Below are 15741 nucleotides of genomic sequence, written 5' to 3' on the forward strand. Positions count from 1 at the left end.
TATGAATAGAAATTCAAGGAAGCCTGCGAGATTATCAGCAACCACCCCAATCTGAACAACAATGATGGTTTAAAAATCCCAAACATATGGAAGGTATATATTCGACCTTCCTCACCAAGAACAACTATAAACAGGACTGTAGAAAATCCAGTATTGTAAATAAAAAATAGGAATTGTAATATTAAAATAGGACACCAATTGTTTCTGAAAGAAAACCATCTAAAAGAATGTTTATTCCTGTCATTGTAAAAATAGAATTTAGCTTGATGTAAAAAAAAAATTTATTTTATTTTATTTTATTTATTTTTTATTTTTTATTTTTATTTTTATTTTATTATTATTATTTTTTTATTCACCAGAGGTCACACCAGTAGAATAACGTGATCAAATCATTGTTTCTCTAGCTTACAGTTAATGATGTAACTCAGTTTGTTCTGTATACTTATGTACGCTCCAGATGATGATCTTGATGTGAAGTTCGAAACGTCGGGATAATAAAAAAGTTTTTTAACACAGTTGTAAATTCCATAAAAATTTTTAAAATGAATGAAGAAAGGATTATTTATAAATGTGTTGCTAATAATCTTAAATTCTTGTTTAAGAGCTTGTTGATTAGAGCAAATTGTTATAGCTCTGTTTTTAAGGGTGTTAATGACTCCAAATTTTTGCGATAGGTGATATGAGTTAGCATGTATACATTGGCCAGTATGTGTCAGTTTACAGTAAAACCACGAAGGATAGACTGCCTGAAGGAAGACGTGGACCAATGCATCCAGGAATGTGAGCGAGTTCTGATTTTCAATTTTGATGGTAAATTATATGCGTTCATGTTGTTTGTACAGGTGGCTAAGGAATGTGTTTAATGTTTGTCGACTGTGTGGCCAGATAACGAAAACATCATCAACGTATCTAGGCCACACTGTGGGTTTTAGAGTAAAGGAATCCATGGCCCTACTTTCTTTTTGTAGGTAAAATTTATTTTGCCACGCGAAGTAACCAGAATGTAGTACGTGGACAAAGAGAGCCATAATGTCAGGCAAAAATTTGTTCTGTAGGAGGAGAATTGTGTAACTGATTGGGACATTTGTGAAAAAGGGAAGAAACGGCAAAACTGACTAATAAATCATCTTTACCATGTGTTATGTTTTTAATTTTGTTTATAAAGTGTTGTGTGTTCTTTATATAGGAGGGGGAAATGACCTACCAACTTCTTGAGTGTTAACGCTAATTTCTTGGCTAGGTGATAATTAGGGCTGTCTATTCCTTCAACTATTGGCTGAAGCGGATTAATTTTGTAACCTAATAGATAATAATAAGACTCTAGCTTTGATGTAGTAAATTTTTTTATTTTTATTTTTTTTCACCAGAGGTCAGGTTAATAATTGTAATGGTTGGTCAGTAACTTTAGCAAACCATGTAGATTGTGTAGTGCAGCTTGTGTCTGTATATATGTGTATGCTTCAGATGATGACCTTGATATGTAGGTCGAAACGTCGAGTGTTCATTTTGGTTTATATTAAACTAAAGTTTTGCTCTAACAAGGTAGTTGTCTCCATAATTTTCCTTAATGTAGTCTAATTATGAGAGAAATCAAGATGATCAAGCCAAAGAAATCTGAACGGAGTTCTTTCACTCTGTGGCAAGTAAAAGGAGGAATGACTGTAGAAGGATGATTTTAAAAAGTGCTAGTAGGAGGTAACAGAACAAACCAAATAGTTTAATTACTGAGTGATCACTTTGCAAGGATGTATCATCTAGTTGGTGATGTTGCAATGCTGGATGAGACATTGAATGAAGAGAGAATATTGGTTGAAGAAATAGATTTGTTTAAAATATTGCAGAACCTCGATGCGAACACAGCCATGGGATTAGATGTATATAGTCCTCGATTTACGTCGGAGATTCGTTCCTACGGGCTGACGTAAGGCAATTTTTGATGCAAGTCGGAATTACCATAGCCTAAGTTACATACCTGACCTAAAACACCCTAAAGTCATACGTATATATCAAGAAACAGAACTAGGCCATAGGAAAATGAAAGGGAGAACATAATTACTGTATAGTACAGAAAAATGACAAAAATGAAACTGTAATAAAAAATCAAACATAAAAATGAGAACAATCCCCAAAATGACAAATGAAACTGTACATTCTGTACAGGTGATTAAAAAAAAAAAAAAAAAAAATGAAAACAATTCTTTACCTTTTATCCTGTGGTTGAAGAGACAGTTGAGGTACCAGCACCTACTGCAGGCCTCTCTACCTTCGTGAAAAAACATTCCAGGCTAGTCTGGAATGATACCATCCTCTTCTCCTCGTATATTTCCCTATAACACTGCAGGCATAACCCCTCGGAAGACCTTTGTGTACCTAGCAGTGTTGGGATCCTCAGCCTCAAACTTGGCCAGCCCATCCTCAATGAGGGCAAAACCTTCTGCCAAGCCCTTGGTGGTGAATCTCCTGGGTTCAGGGGTTGGAACCGTTTCCTCCTCCTCAATTAGCTGCTTCTCTGAATGAGGTCTTCTGCTGACAACTCCTCCCCATGAGATGCCAGAAGCTCTGTGACATCTTCGGCCTCCACTTCCAAATTCATCTGCTTCCCCAGGGCAACAACCATCTCTGTGACAGCCTCAACTGTCTCCTCATAGCCATGGAAATCATTCACAAACTGAGGACACAGTTTTTTCCACACACCATTCAAATTTGTCTGCTTCACTTCATCCCAAGCATGCTCAATGTTTTGTATGGCATTATAAATGCTATGCGATTTCCAAACGTCTTTGAGGGTTAAGTTCCCTTTTTCAGTTGCCCTGAAAGCCATAGCAAATGTCCTGCAGAGATAATAGGCCTTAAAGAAAGCAATAACACCCTGGTCCATAGGCTGCAAAAAAGGCTGTGGTGTTTGGTGGAAGGTAAACCACCTTAACATTAGGGTGAAAGTCATTCAAGTGGGCAGTGTGACCAGAGGCATTGTCTAGCACTAAACCCTTGGCTGTACAGTACCTCTGAACTTCTGGCACAAAATAGTTGGTAAACCAGTCCTCGAAGATTTGAAGTATCACCCATGCCTTCTTATTGGACCTCCAGATGACATGCAGTTGACCCTTCCAAATGCTTCCAAGGGCTTCAGTTTTAAGTCGCCAGCAGCATTAGCCCCAAGAAGCAAAGTCAGTCTCTCCTTACCAGCTTTATGTCCTATATCTCCCTACCTTCTCCTCGTTGGCGATATAGGTACGATTAGGCATACGTTTCCAAAATAGGCCTGTCTCGTCCACATTAAACACTTTTTGAGCACTGTAGTCCCCCCCCCCCCCTTATTATCTCAGCCAACTCCTCAGGAAACTCACCAGCTGCTTTATCATCACCACTAGCAGCTTCACCTTGCACCTTAAGGTTATGTAAATTGTCCCGAGCCTTAAACTGCATAAACCAACCTTTACCAGCATTAAACTCTTTACCTGCACCTGTTCCCTCCCCCTTTCGCTTTTCAATCCCTCAAACAATCTTTTCGCCTTTTCTTGAATTAACATGAGGCTAATTGGGATACGACGTTGATGCTGGTCTTCCAGCCAAAGAACAAGAAGCCTTTCCACCTCAATCATGAGCCTACTACGTTTTTTCGTAATCACAGTCGATTTCATGGGCACCAATCCTTTCACGTGTTCAAGGATGCGAACTTTATCCTTGATAATAGTCCCGACTGTGGTATGACTTAAGTTCAATGTGCAGCTGATGTTCATTGGCGTTTCTCCATTTTTTGCCCTTTTAATAATGTCTAATTTCACTTCTAATGTAATGACTTTCTGTTTCTTCGACACACTGCCATCGGAAGAATCTGCCTTATGTTTGGGAGCCATATTGAAGGGTAAAAAGTTACAAAAAAACACAAACAAAAAGTGAGAGAGCGGATGTAAACAAAGCATGTGGTACCCAAAGAGTGTATTCTGGGACCTAAGTGATGCCACCTCTCCCAAGCAAATGGCACGTAACGGCATATTCTTCTGCCACGTTCATGAACAAGTTTGCCCGCAATGTTTGAATTTTACATCGCACTGCTTCAAGTCGAAATTTATTTTTTAAATTATTTATGGGATTACCGCCGTAAAGTTGAAACGACGCATGTCAAGGACTACGTAGGTCGAGGACCCCCTGTATTGGTCCTGTGTAACACATGAATGTGTAAGGGAATTATCAACTCCTGATCAAGCTGTTTAATTTAAACCTCAGTATTGGGAAGTTGGAAACAGGGTAAAATAGTTCCACTGCATAAAGGAGGCTCCAACTCAGAAATAGCAAATTATAGACCAATCAAACATCTCATTAGTGGTCGTTAAGGTACTGGAGTGAAATATGTAATTCAGGGCCTGGTGGATAAGAAAATGATACTCTATAAGAACAACATGGTTTTGTGATGGGTAGGTCTTGTCTTAGTAATTCTTTTATTTTTTACAATAAAGTGACAATAGAGTTGGATAAGGATAATGAGCACTCAGTGATATTGCTAGACATTACAGTGGCATTTGACAGGATTCTGCATAGAATCCTGTTGTATAAATTGGGGCAGATGGGGATAAATTTGGAATGTTTTGATTTGATTTACAGGACAGCTGATGGACAGTTATCAAAGAGTGGTTTATGGAGAAGTTGAGTCCAGGAGAAGGCAGGTGACCACTGGTGTATAACATAGCTCAGTACTTGGTCCTCTGTTGTTTAATTTTTACATTAATAATATAGGAAATGATTTGACAGGAAATATTCAGTTGTTTGCTGATGATGCTAAACTGGGAAGAGTAGTGGTAAATGAAGGTGATGAGAGTTTGTGCAGGAAGACTTAAATAGACTAGCTGTATAGTCAAAGATAAATGGCTGCCAGTTTAACGTGGCTAAATGTAAGGTAATGCACTTTGGGATGAAGAGATCACAAGCTTTGTACTCCATTGATGGAATTGAACTGCAGTAAACTTAGGCTAGGGACTTTGGGATGATTGTGGACAGGAGGAATTAAAGTTTATAGGGTATATTACAAAGGTAGTCAAAATAGCACACCAGATTACATTGTTGTTTAAGAACACACACTAACAAGCAGGTATAGAGATGTTATGTTCCCCTTTATAAGGCTTTAATAAGGTTGCATCTGGACTACTGTGTATAGATCTGGACACCCGAATTTTGTGGGGATGAAGAAGTGGTGGAGAGGATCCAGAGGTGAGTGACAGAGATCATGACAAATCTATGGAATGCCTCTCTAGATTGATGGTCTGTGGACTTCTAAAATTGGCTATGATAGGTGAACAAGAGGAGACATGATGGAAGCATTTAAATTATTGAAGGGGTTTTATAGGATTGACACTGAAAACCTTTTTCAGTACATGGCAGAATTGAGAGAATGAGAGCTTACCCATGAAAATTGTGTAAGGATGTAGTAATCATCAAACTTGTTAGGACTAGAATTTCTACTTGGGTGGGGGGTGGTGAATGGGTTTGCCATAGTTGGTTTAGTTCTTTGTTAGTGATTGACTTTAAGGAAAGATATGATAGGTATTGTGTGGATAATGGATCTTTAGCACTGAGTCTTCTGATCACATGGATAAGGCCTGTATAATAATAATAATCCTTTAGGTTTTTAAAAGCAAGAGTATTATATTAGTGGTAAAGGAAATTTTCTTGATTTCTTTCCACTTTTTAAGATTTCCTTTCTTTACTGTTGAGATAGTATTGTAGACTTTTGAAACTAGGTAATCTGATGGTGTGAAGTCTGATTAGTATGGAATGTTCTGGTACTAGATGTGGGCAGTATGAGGAAATGTGCATTTTGACAAAAAATGAAGCATTTGTGATTGGAAAAGAATGTGTTTCTTGCTGTTGCAAACTGTATACTTCAGCAGATAGTTATTTTCACTAATTTAGGTGAGGTTGCCTGTTTCAGTCTCATCCCAGTACAGTGGTGCCTCATACTTTGAACGCTTCTAACTTCGAACCTTCCAGAGTTCAAACGCTTGAGAACGCAAGAAATTTGATTCGCAGTTCGAATGGCATTTCTAAGTTCTATAGTCCAGGAACTCAGAGTCATATAGCATTAGACAGTTTCGGCATGCCATTGGGCATGCTTCTCCCCCACTAATTTCCCTCACTCACTTCCGTGCCTGTGCAGTGTGTATCTGTCTCAGTCTGCTGTGCGTTGTCCCTTACTTTACACAACCTAGTCATTGCGCGATACATTGGTGTAGAGAATTTGTAACTGTTTTTGGCATTTTCTTTATTGCCCATGGCATCCAAGAATGTAAAAAGAACAAAACCTAAAAGAAAAGTTGTAATATCGACAATTGAGATGAAAAAAGAAATTATTGTGAAACACGAAAGAGGTACACGTTTGACGGATCTGGCGACGATTTTAAAATATCAAAGTCAACGATAAGTAGCATTCTTAAGAATAAGGAAGCAATAAAAGCAGCAAATGTGGCCAAAGGTGTGACAACATTGACTTCCAGAAGATCACATGTTATTGAAGAGATGGAAAAACTCCTTTAATGTGAATAAACGAGAAGCGATTACATGGTGACATTATTACTGAGAGAATTATTTGTGAGAAAGCCAAACATCTGCATAGTGAACTTAAGAAAAGCACACCTGAGACCAGTACTGAAAATGGGGAGTTTAAAGGAAGTAGAGGCTGGTTCAATAAATTCAAAAAACGAACTGGGATCCATAGTGTTGTCATACACGGAGCGGCTGCGAGTGCCAATGTAGAAGAAGCATAAATTTGTAAAATCCCTTAAGGAGTACGTGATAGTGAGGGATTTTTATCTCAACAGATTTTTAATTGTGATGAAACAGATCTTTTTTTGTAAAAAATGCCGAAAAGGACCTATATCACAAAAGAAGAAAAGAGGTCACCAGGATATAAACCTATGAAAGATAGAATTACTTTGCTGCTTTGTGGTAATGCTAGTGGAGACTGTAAGATAAAGCCTTTGCTCGTTTACCATTCTGAAATCCAAGCGTTTTTAAAAAGAACAATGTCATAAAGAGCAAATTCGGTGTTATATGGAGGACCAACACAAAAGCGTGGGTTACCAGAGAGTTTTTCGCTGTGTGGATTTATCAAGAATTTACTCCCAATGTAAAAGCTTATCTTACTGAAAAAAATCTACCATTAAATGCTCTTCTAGTGATGGACAATCCCCTAAATTTAGAGGAGGATTTAGTTGGTGAATTCAGTTTCATCAAGATAAAGTTTTTGTCCCCCAATACCACTTCTATCATACAATCCATGGACCAGCAAGTGATTTCAAACGTCAAAAAACCGTATTAAGGCTATGTTTCAAAAGTGCTTTGAAATAACCAGTGCCACAGAACTGACTCTTAAAGAATTTTGGAAAGAGCATTACAACATTCTTCATTACTTAAGGATCATCGATAAGGCATGGAAAGAAGTTTCTATTAAAACAATGATTTCTGCTTGGAAAAAACTGGCTAGATTGTATTTCAGTCAGGGAAGTAGTAAGCTGTGAAGGAGAGTCTGTTGTAAATGAAATTGTGTCTTTGGGTAAAGCTATGGGATTAGAGGTGAGTGATCAGGATGTAGAGAAGTTAATAGATGATTATAAAACCGAACTCAGCACAGAAGAACTTCAACATCTTCACGATCAATAACAAAAAGAAGTGGAAAAAGAAATTTTTATGGAAGAGAAGGATGCCAAAGGATGCATTTCCAATGCCAACCTTCAAGAATTGTTCTCTGTTTGGGTTAAAACACAAGCTATTGTGGAAAAATGGCACCCTAATAAGACAGTAGTGACTAGGAATATCAACTTATTCGATGACAATGTGATGGGTTATTTTAAAAATATCAAAGAAAATCTTCAGTGCCAAACAACATCAGATAGATTTGCAGAAAAAAGACAATGTGAATCAGCATTCTCAACTGCAGCTAAGAAGCAGAAAGAAGACACTTAACAATGGGAGCATTATTTTCATCTTTGTGATTTTTATATTAAAAAAAATTCTTCACTGTTATTTTTATGTTGTAATAATTAAAATTAATAAAATAAATATAAGATTATTTTGTTTAATTTTTTCTAAGTTATTAATTAAAAAACCTAAAATAGATAAAATAAAAAAATTATTGAATTTTTTTGGATATGGGGACGGATTATATCGCTTTCCATTATTTCTTATGTAAAATCTTGATTCGGACTTCGAACAATTCATAGTTCAAACAGGTTTCTGGAATGAATTAAATATGAACTACGAGGCACCACTGTATTTCATTGGTCTGCCTGTTTTTTTTTTTTGATAGATTTGTAGTTCATCTTTCTGGGTATTCTATCATGTGCCATTTGTTCTAGATGTTATTTCCATTTGGTTTTGTATTTTCTGTTGTTTCCATTATTGGTGTTTGGTTTAATTCTTTCAATATGTCATCATTTCTCTTTTTATCTGTTTTTCTCATGTATCTCATTTCTTTCCGCAGATAGTTTTATTAGGCACAGTCCGATATAAATCATATCAAATGCCTTTTGAATGCACAACAAGCTCTTTGCTTTGTGAAGACTAGCTCTTAGCTGTAGTGGCCACTAACCAATGTTGATTATGCTTATTATTGTGATAAATCATCTATTTCTCATCTTAATGAGTTGAATCAAAGTTGGCCATTTGAGTTTATAAGAATGTAGAGAAGCATAAATGATATTTGTAACATATGTTGAAGCATATGAGGAAACCACTGAGTGGACCAGGTTTTCCATAATGAAATCTGAATCAGGCTGAAAAGGACAACTGAAACATTGCTTCACTAACTAAGACCTCCCCTCCTTGATCTGAATCTCTAGTCCTGCCTCTGGTATATTCTTCTTCGAACTTGTTCATAATAACATACGTATCCTCTTGAATATGCAGATATGCAGAAAAAATGGTATAGTGGACTGATTTAAAAGAGGCGAATGTCTAACTTTTACATTCATTATTATAGAACTATTCTGTGTAATGTGTACAGATATATATATATATATACACTTCCAGGGAGTCCAAGGACTTGAAGGATGCTAAACTCTTCAACTGTCTGCCTTCACCACTTCATCTACCAACTACACATAATTGCCACTACTATTGTCATCCATACCAACACCATCTACTGCCAACCACTAGTATTTTTTGTCTGTAAATTGCATGTGTTCTCAAGGCCAATTTGTTTGTATTGATTTGTTTGTCTGTACTCGTTATGAAAAAGCTGAGTTTCTGGGAGTAAAAATCCTGCTACCTCCATATGAGATCAGACAACTCACCTGCAATTGAAAAAAGCCCATATAAAGATTCCTCTCGTCATGATGAGAATTGAAATTAGGCCTTTTCCAATTGAAGAGAGTAACGTACCATCATTTTTCCAATTGCCATATGGAAACTTTAAAATAAGATAGTATGTGGAAAAGTTTTATTTCTTAAAGAATGATGTGGTGAATATATATAACCCAAAGGAATGATTTGTTATAATGAATAGACTTTAACATAGCTGATGCTCTTGGACTTCAGCAGAGATTTTTCATTAGTTTGAACAAATTTACCATAGTATGTGCTATTGTTGATTAGATCTTTGGGTTTATTTTTGTTCTGGATGGAAAGTGCACTAAAATGGAGAAGGATGTTTATAAGATTAAGTATATATATTTTTCATTTTATATACATATATTTATTTCATAATGGCAAACATCTGTTGGATTTCTGCTCAGGACATGGACTGGTTATTACTAACACCATGTTCCAACATAAAAATGTGTACAAATTTACATGGAGAGAAGAGGCTAGGAATAAGAAAAGTCTCATTGACTATGTTATTGTTGATAGTGATGTGCAGGACACCAGAGTGTACAGAGGATTTGAAATTGGAAGTGATCACTATTTAGTCTTGAGCAGGATAAAATTGAATTTCATATTGTAAAGAATAACATGTAAGAAAGTTTTAAAGCGAATAAAAGTTGAGAAGCTCTCAGATGTGAACTACAGACTAAAATACACAAAGATTATTGAAGAAAAACTGAAAGAGTTTGAGAACAGGAATCAAACCTTGGAGATTCAGGCAAACTCTGAAGAAAACATTGATTGATTCTGCCAGGCAGGCATGTGGTGAGGTTGTCTGCAAGGATAAAAAAATCAGAACTCCCTGGTGGACACAGGAAGTTAAAGAGGCAGTGAAGGAAAAGAAGAAAGCATATCAAAAGTTCCTGTCAAATAAGTCAGCTTGTGCTCTTAGAGAATATAGAGACAAATGCAAGAATGCTAAATACTGTGTAAAACTAGCTAAACAAAAGTCATGGGAGGACTTTGGCAAGAATATGGAAAATAAATATCAAGAAGGTGGCAAAATATTCTGGAGGTTCTTGAAGAAGCTTAGGAATGGAGGAAAGAGTGCTGTAAAAGAAAAACTGCTAAATGAAACAAACAGTGATGACAGCACAGTGGTAAAAAACACTGACCAGGCAGTCAGGAATACATATCCATACTTGAAGTAGAAAAGCCATCAAAGGCTTGAAATGTGGAAAGGCAGCAGGAGTAGATGATATTCGACCAGAAATGCTAAATTATGGTGGTATAAAAATCTTACAGTGACTGCATTGCATAGTTCAGAAAGCCTGGACAGAGGGACAAATTCCCGATGATTGGAGTAGAGCTCTCATAGTACCCATATATAAAAAGGGAAATACAACTGAATGACAGAATTACAGAGGTATTTCGCTAGTGAGTGTTCCTGGCAAGATCTATGTAAGTATACTTGAGAAACGGTTGAGAAGAATTGTGGAAGAAAAGCTTGGTGAAGAACAAGCTGGATTCAGGCTAAATAGAAGCTGTCATGATCAGATCTTCACTTTATTACAAATAGTGGAGAAATCATGGGAATATAACAAAGATCTATATTTAAGTTTTGTCGATCTGGAAAAGACATATGACAAGGTGCCAAGAGAGAAGCTATTCAAAACACTACAGTTATATGGTGTCAATGGGGCATTATACCAAGCAATACTTAGTCTTTATTTGAGTTGTAAGTCAGCAGTTAGAATTGAAGGAAGTACAGGAAGATGGTTTAATGTTAATCTGGTGTGAGACAAGGATGTACATTATCCCCTCTGTTATTCATTATCTATATGGATCACATTATGAAGGGAAGTGGTATTAAACATGATATCAGAATTAGAGATGTTAATGTTAGCTCTTTGCTTTATGCGGATGATGTTATACTTCTAAATGAATCCGCTGCTAGTTTTTGCAAGATTCTCTGACTAAATTGAATAACTGTTGTAATAGATATGGTATGAAGGTCAGCATTAAAAAGTCAAAGACAATGAAAATAGGTAGAATTGTTGAAAATGTCAACTGTGTTGTGAACGGGGAACTTGTGGAACAAGTAAAACATTTCAGCTACTTAGGCACGATTTTTAGTGAAGATGGTAAATTAAATATGGAAATAGACAACAGAATCAACAAAGCTGGTATGGTAGGAAGTTAATTGAATAAATTCTTATGGAATAAGAGAGAAATTGGTCGGAACACTAAATTAGCTCTATACAAGACAATGTTCAAACCAGTTTTAACTTATGGATCTGAGAGCTTGGTCAGAAGTAAAACACTTGACCAAAGACTAGAGACCGCAGATATGAGAGGTCCTGAGAAAGATTAGAGGCATCAACAGATGTCATCAATGGCATTATCATATTAAAAATGAGGATATTAGGAAAGAACTTGACATTGTCAGCATCCAGGAATGCATTAGCAGAGCTAATCTCAGGTGGTATGGTCACCTAAACAGAATGGGCGAAGAAAGATTAGCAAAACAAGTGTTCTCTGCCAGGTTGGCAGCAAAAGGATCCAGAGGAAGACCAAGATATAGGTGGATTGATACGGTACAAAGTGCCTTAGATGATAGAAATATAAGATCTGATAATGTTGGAGTCTTGACAAGGAACAGACTGATTTGGAGGAAAATTGTAGATAGGAAGTTAGTAATGATGTCAATTTTTCATGTAGTACTATCATATCCTGTACACCCCTTGAGGGTACATGTCAGGAATTTGATGATGATGATGATGTCCATATTCCTAAGATTCTTAAGTGGCCAAATCTGTGCTTAATTATCCACGTGTTTATTAACAACCAACGATCCTTTGAGCCATTTTGTCAACTTTTATATTATGTCCTCTGAATTTCAGCTCTGTGTCCATCTTAATCTCTAGCCTCATCTTCCAGCAAAGTTACATCTAAGTAATACATGGTCTCTAGTTTCCATCCCAAAGTGCTTTGACGCATTGTGAATTCACAGCCATTCTTCTTTTTCCCAAACTATCAGATTATTTATTCTTCATTTATGTTTCTGAAGCACAAACATAAAATGAGTCATTTTAAAGTGAAAAATTATTTCTTACTCATACATGAAATAGTATGTGTAAGAAATAATTTAAGAGTTACTGTTTACATGTTATAGGCTTGTCTTTTTATTTATATAAATAAATATATATATATATATAAATAAAGAAATATAGGTTTGTCTTTTTTATAAATAAATTTTTGTAATCACTTACATCATTTGTCATCACTCTGTGTTGTACAGGAATATCTATTAGTATTGATTCTGTAGAAAAATGTATTCAACACTTGGAATAAACTGCTTTATACATATATGATTACATTAATAGTAAAAAAAAAAAAATTAATGCTACTGAAAAAATTTGTAACTTTTGATTTTTACTTTTTTTTTTAGAAATTTCATTTTTGAGTATGCGGTTCAGGTAGAAAAAGTTAGAAAGCAGTACCGAATACCAGAACGAAAGAAGAAAGTCCCTCCAGGTAATTGTTTATACACAAGTGATTAAGTCAAAAGTACAGAAAAAAAGAAACAGGAGGGTTTTTCCTTCTCTTGATTGGATGCTTATCCTCCTGATTGGATACTTATCCAATCATTATGTTGGAGGTTTAATGGATTTTTTACAACACTCAAAAAGAATTAAATTAGAATTTAATGCTTCCTATATTTCGTCCTAGTCACTAGGACATCTACGGGGATTACAAAAACAATTAATGTAACATGCATACAAAAACTTACAATACTAAGCCCAACCACGTGGGTGACACTAAAGTCCTATCTAGGTGGAGCGCCCTCTAAGGGCGGTAGTAGGTGGCCTGGAATGTAAGGTGGGACCTCTGGTGATGAGTGTTTCCCAAATCTTCGGAAGCTTAATGCAACCGTATTTGTTAAGATTTGGTTGGTTTCTGAGAGCTGCTGCTGCTTCTAAGAAAAGTCTCTCTTTCTTGAATTTGCTGTGGTGGAGCATGGTGGTTTTCTTCCATGATACTCTGTGGGTGGTGTCCAAAACATGGTCAGCCAAGCCTGAATGGCCATAGTTGTGTTTAACGATGTACGACTTGTGTTCCTCCAGGCGGATGGATGCTGATCTGCCTGTCTGTCCAAAGTACGCAAGCTTACAGGAACAGGGTACTTTGTAAACTCCAGGCAGAGAGAGAGGAGGGAGCTGATCTTTCATAGAACGGATAAGGGTAGCAAGTTAGCAAGTTTGCTGTAGGGCTTATATGCTGTGTGTAGGTTATACTTTTTTAGTATCTTGGCTATTTTTTCCGAGGTGCCTCGGATGTAGGGTATGGTGATGGCATTTTTAAAATCTTGTTGACAAGAGGGACGGGGAATGGGGGAGGAATTGATTATTTTTTTGATACTGTGTTCGCTGTAGCCATTGGAGAGGAAAGTTCTGTGTATGTGGTTAAGCTCAGTAGTGAGTGCGGTTCCACTGGAACAAAGATTGTGGGCTCTCTTGGTAAGGGTTTTAATGATGCCATGTTGTTGTGAGGGGTGGTGGTGGGAGAGTTTGTGAATGTATCTGCCTGTGTGTGTGGGTTTTCTGTATACAGTAAAGGCAAGTGTATCATTAGGCAGGCGCGTGACTGAGGTGTCTAGGAAGGGTAAACAATTGTTCTTTTCCTTTTCCATAGTAAACTGGATTCTTGGATGTAGGCTATTGAGATGACCGAGGAAGGAGTCTAACGTGTCTGGGCCATGAGGCCAAATGGAGAACACATCATCTACATATCTTAGCCAAATAGAAAGTTTGAGTGGGGCTGAGTCTATGGCTCATTTTTCGAAATCTTCCATATAGAAATTGGCAAGGGGAGGGTGAGAGGGGGGAGCCCATGGCGGTTCCTTCTATCTGCTTGTAGATTTTGTTATTCCAAGAGAAATACCCAGAGTTGATGGCAAAGGAAAAGAGATCTAAGATGTCAGAGGGGAAAACGTTTTCTAAGAGAGATAAAGTGTCAGTTAAGGGAATATTGGTAAACAAAGAGGAGATATCAAAGCTTAATAATATGTCTGTATTGTTCAAGGTTAAATTTTCTGTGAGGGCTTTAAAGTGGGTCGAGTTTTTTATATCGGAAGCTGAATTTCCAGATTAGAATTCTTGTGTAGAGGCACTTAAGTCTCTACACAAGAATTCTAATCATCCATGGAGAAGATTTAACACGTAAATCCAAGCAATACGGTAAGTCAAAACTACGACTATCTAGACAACTAAATAGGCTGGCCTTTTTAAAAAGATGTCGGGATACAAGAGTGATACCGAAATGTGTTAAAATGAAGACCAATTTCCATTCCAAAAAAGCACTCCGTATATATACACGTGCCAGCCTAGCATTACTACGCGAACAAATCGCCTCTACTCGTGCCGCCCTCGCAGTGACGAACGCCGCCATTGGCTCCTTACAGTCAGAGCTCTCTCCACCGTTCTTAACCCTGAACTTTGGTCGATTCTCTCTGACATTTCGGAAACTTCCACACAGAGAGAATTTCAAAAAATAAAAAACAAACACGTCAAGAAATACAGCAACCTGGTTAAAGACAAACCACAACCACAAATTCAGCCGCTCCAGACAGTAATAAACCTCTCTTCCAAAAGGCTCAATGAGGATGCCGTCAGCGCCCTTGGCCTCGGCCGTAATTTTGCCGTTGCCCCGAAAGAAGTGCCGGTGCTCGATGTAATGGTTAACGTCGAATGGGGGATCGGTCGCTTACCGTCGGAGGTAGCCAACAACATCAGACTCGACGTAGCCAACATCCTCGCTCACTCTTCGCCTCCTAAAAGTAACTTATCTTATGCCCAACGCATGACTCTCCAGAAACTACGCAAAGCAAAAAGTATCGTCATCACCAGAGCGGATAAGGGTAATGCCACAGTTGTTCTTAATATCAGCGAATACAATCGTAAAATGAACATTATCCTCCGCAATCGCGCTACCTGCTAGAACACGACCCCACAAAAACCCAAGTTAAGAAATTAAAAAACTTACTTAAAAAAGTATCCTCCTGGCCCCCTGACGTCACGAAAAAACTCAAACCTTTCCGCTCCCGTCACCCCCGAATATACAGTTTACCAAAAATCCACAAGTCCAATTCCCCACTCAGACCTATAGTAGATGCCACCAATGCACCTTGTTACAGACTGTCTAAACAGCTGGCCAACTCTCTGTCCCCCCCCCCCCCCCCTCACTGAAAATTCAGCTTCCTATATAAAAAACTCGACCCACTTTAAAGCCCTCGCAGAAAATTTAACCTTGAACAATACAGACATATTAGTAAGCTTTGATATCTCCTCTTTGTTTACCAATATTCCCTTAACTGACACTTTATATCTCTTAGAAAACGTTTTCCCCTCTGACATCTTAGATCTCTTTTCCTTTGCCATCAACTCT

The 15741-nt window shown here is 37.3% G+C and overlaps 1 protein-coding gene across 1 annotated transcript in view; it reads left to right on the forward strand.

Annotated features, from left to right (window-relative positions):
* Polr3A (RNA polymerase III subunit A) overlaps positions 1-15741 on the forward strand; it is a 427591-nt gene that overhangs the window by 299765 nt on the left and 112085 nt on the right. The window contains exon 28 of the mRNA XM_090415517.1: positions 12746-12831. Coding sequence (XP_090271643.1) covers positions 12746-12831 — 86 coding nt within the window. The remainder of the gene's footprint in view (positions 1-12745; positions 12832-15741) is intronic.

Source organism: Typopeltis vanoorti, chromosome 3 (assembly GCF_054136105.1).
Source record: "Typopeltis vanoorti isolate ZY-2024b chromosome 3, IOZ_Tvanoo_1.0, whole genome shotgun sequence".
Lineage (NCBI taxonomy): Eukaryota > Metazoa > Arthropoda > Arachnida > Uropygi > Thelyphonidae > Typopeltis > Typopeltis vanoorti.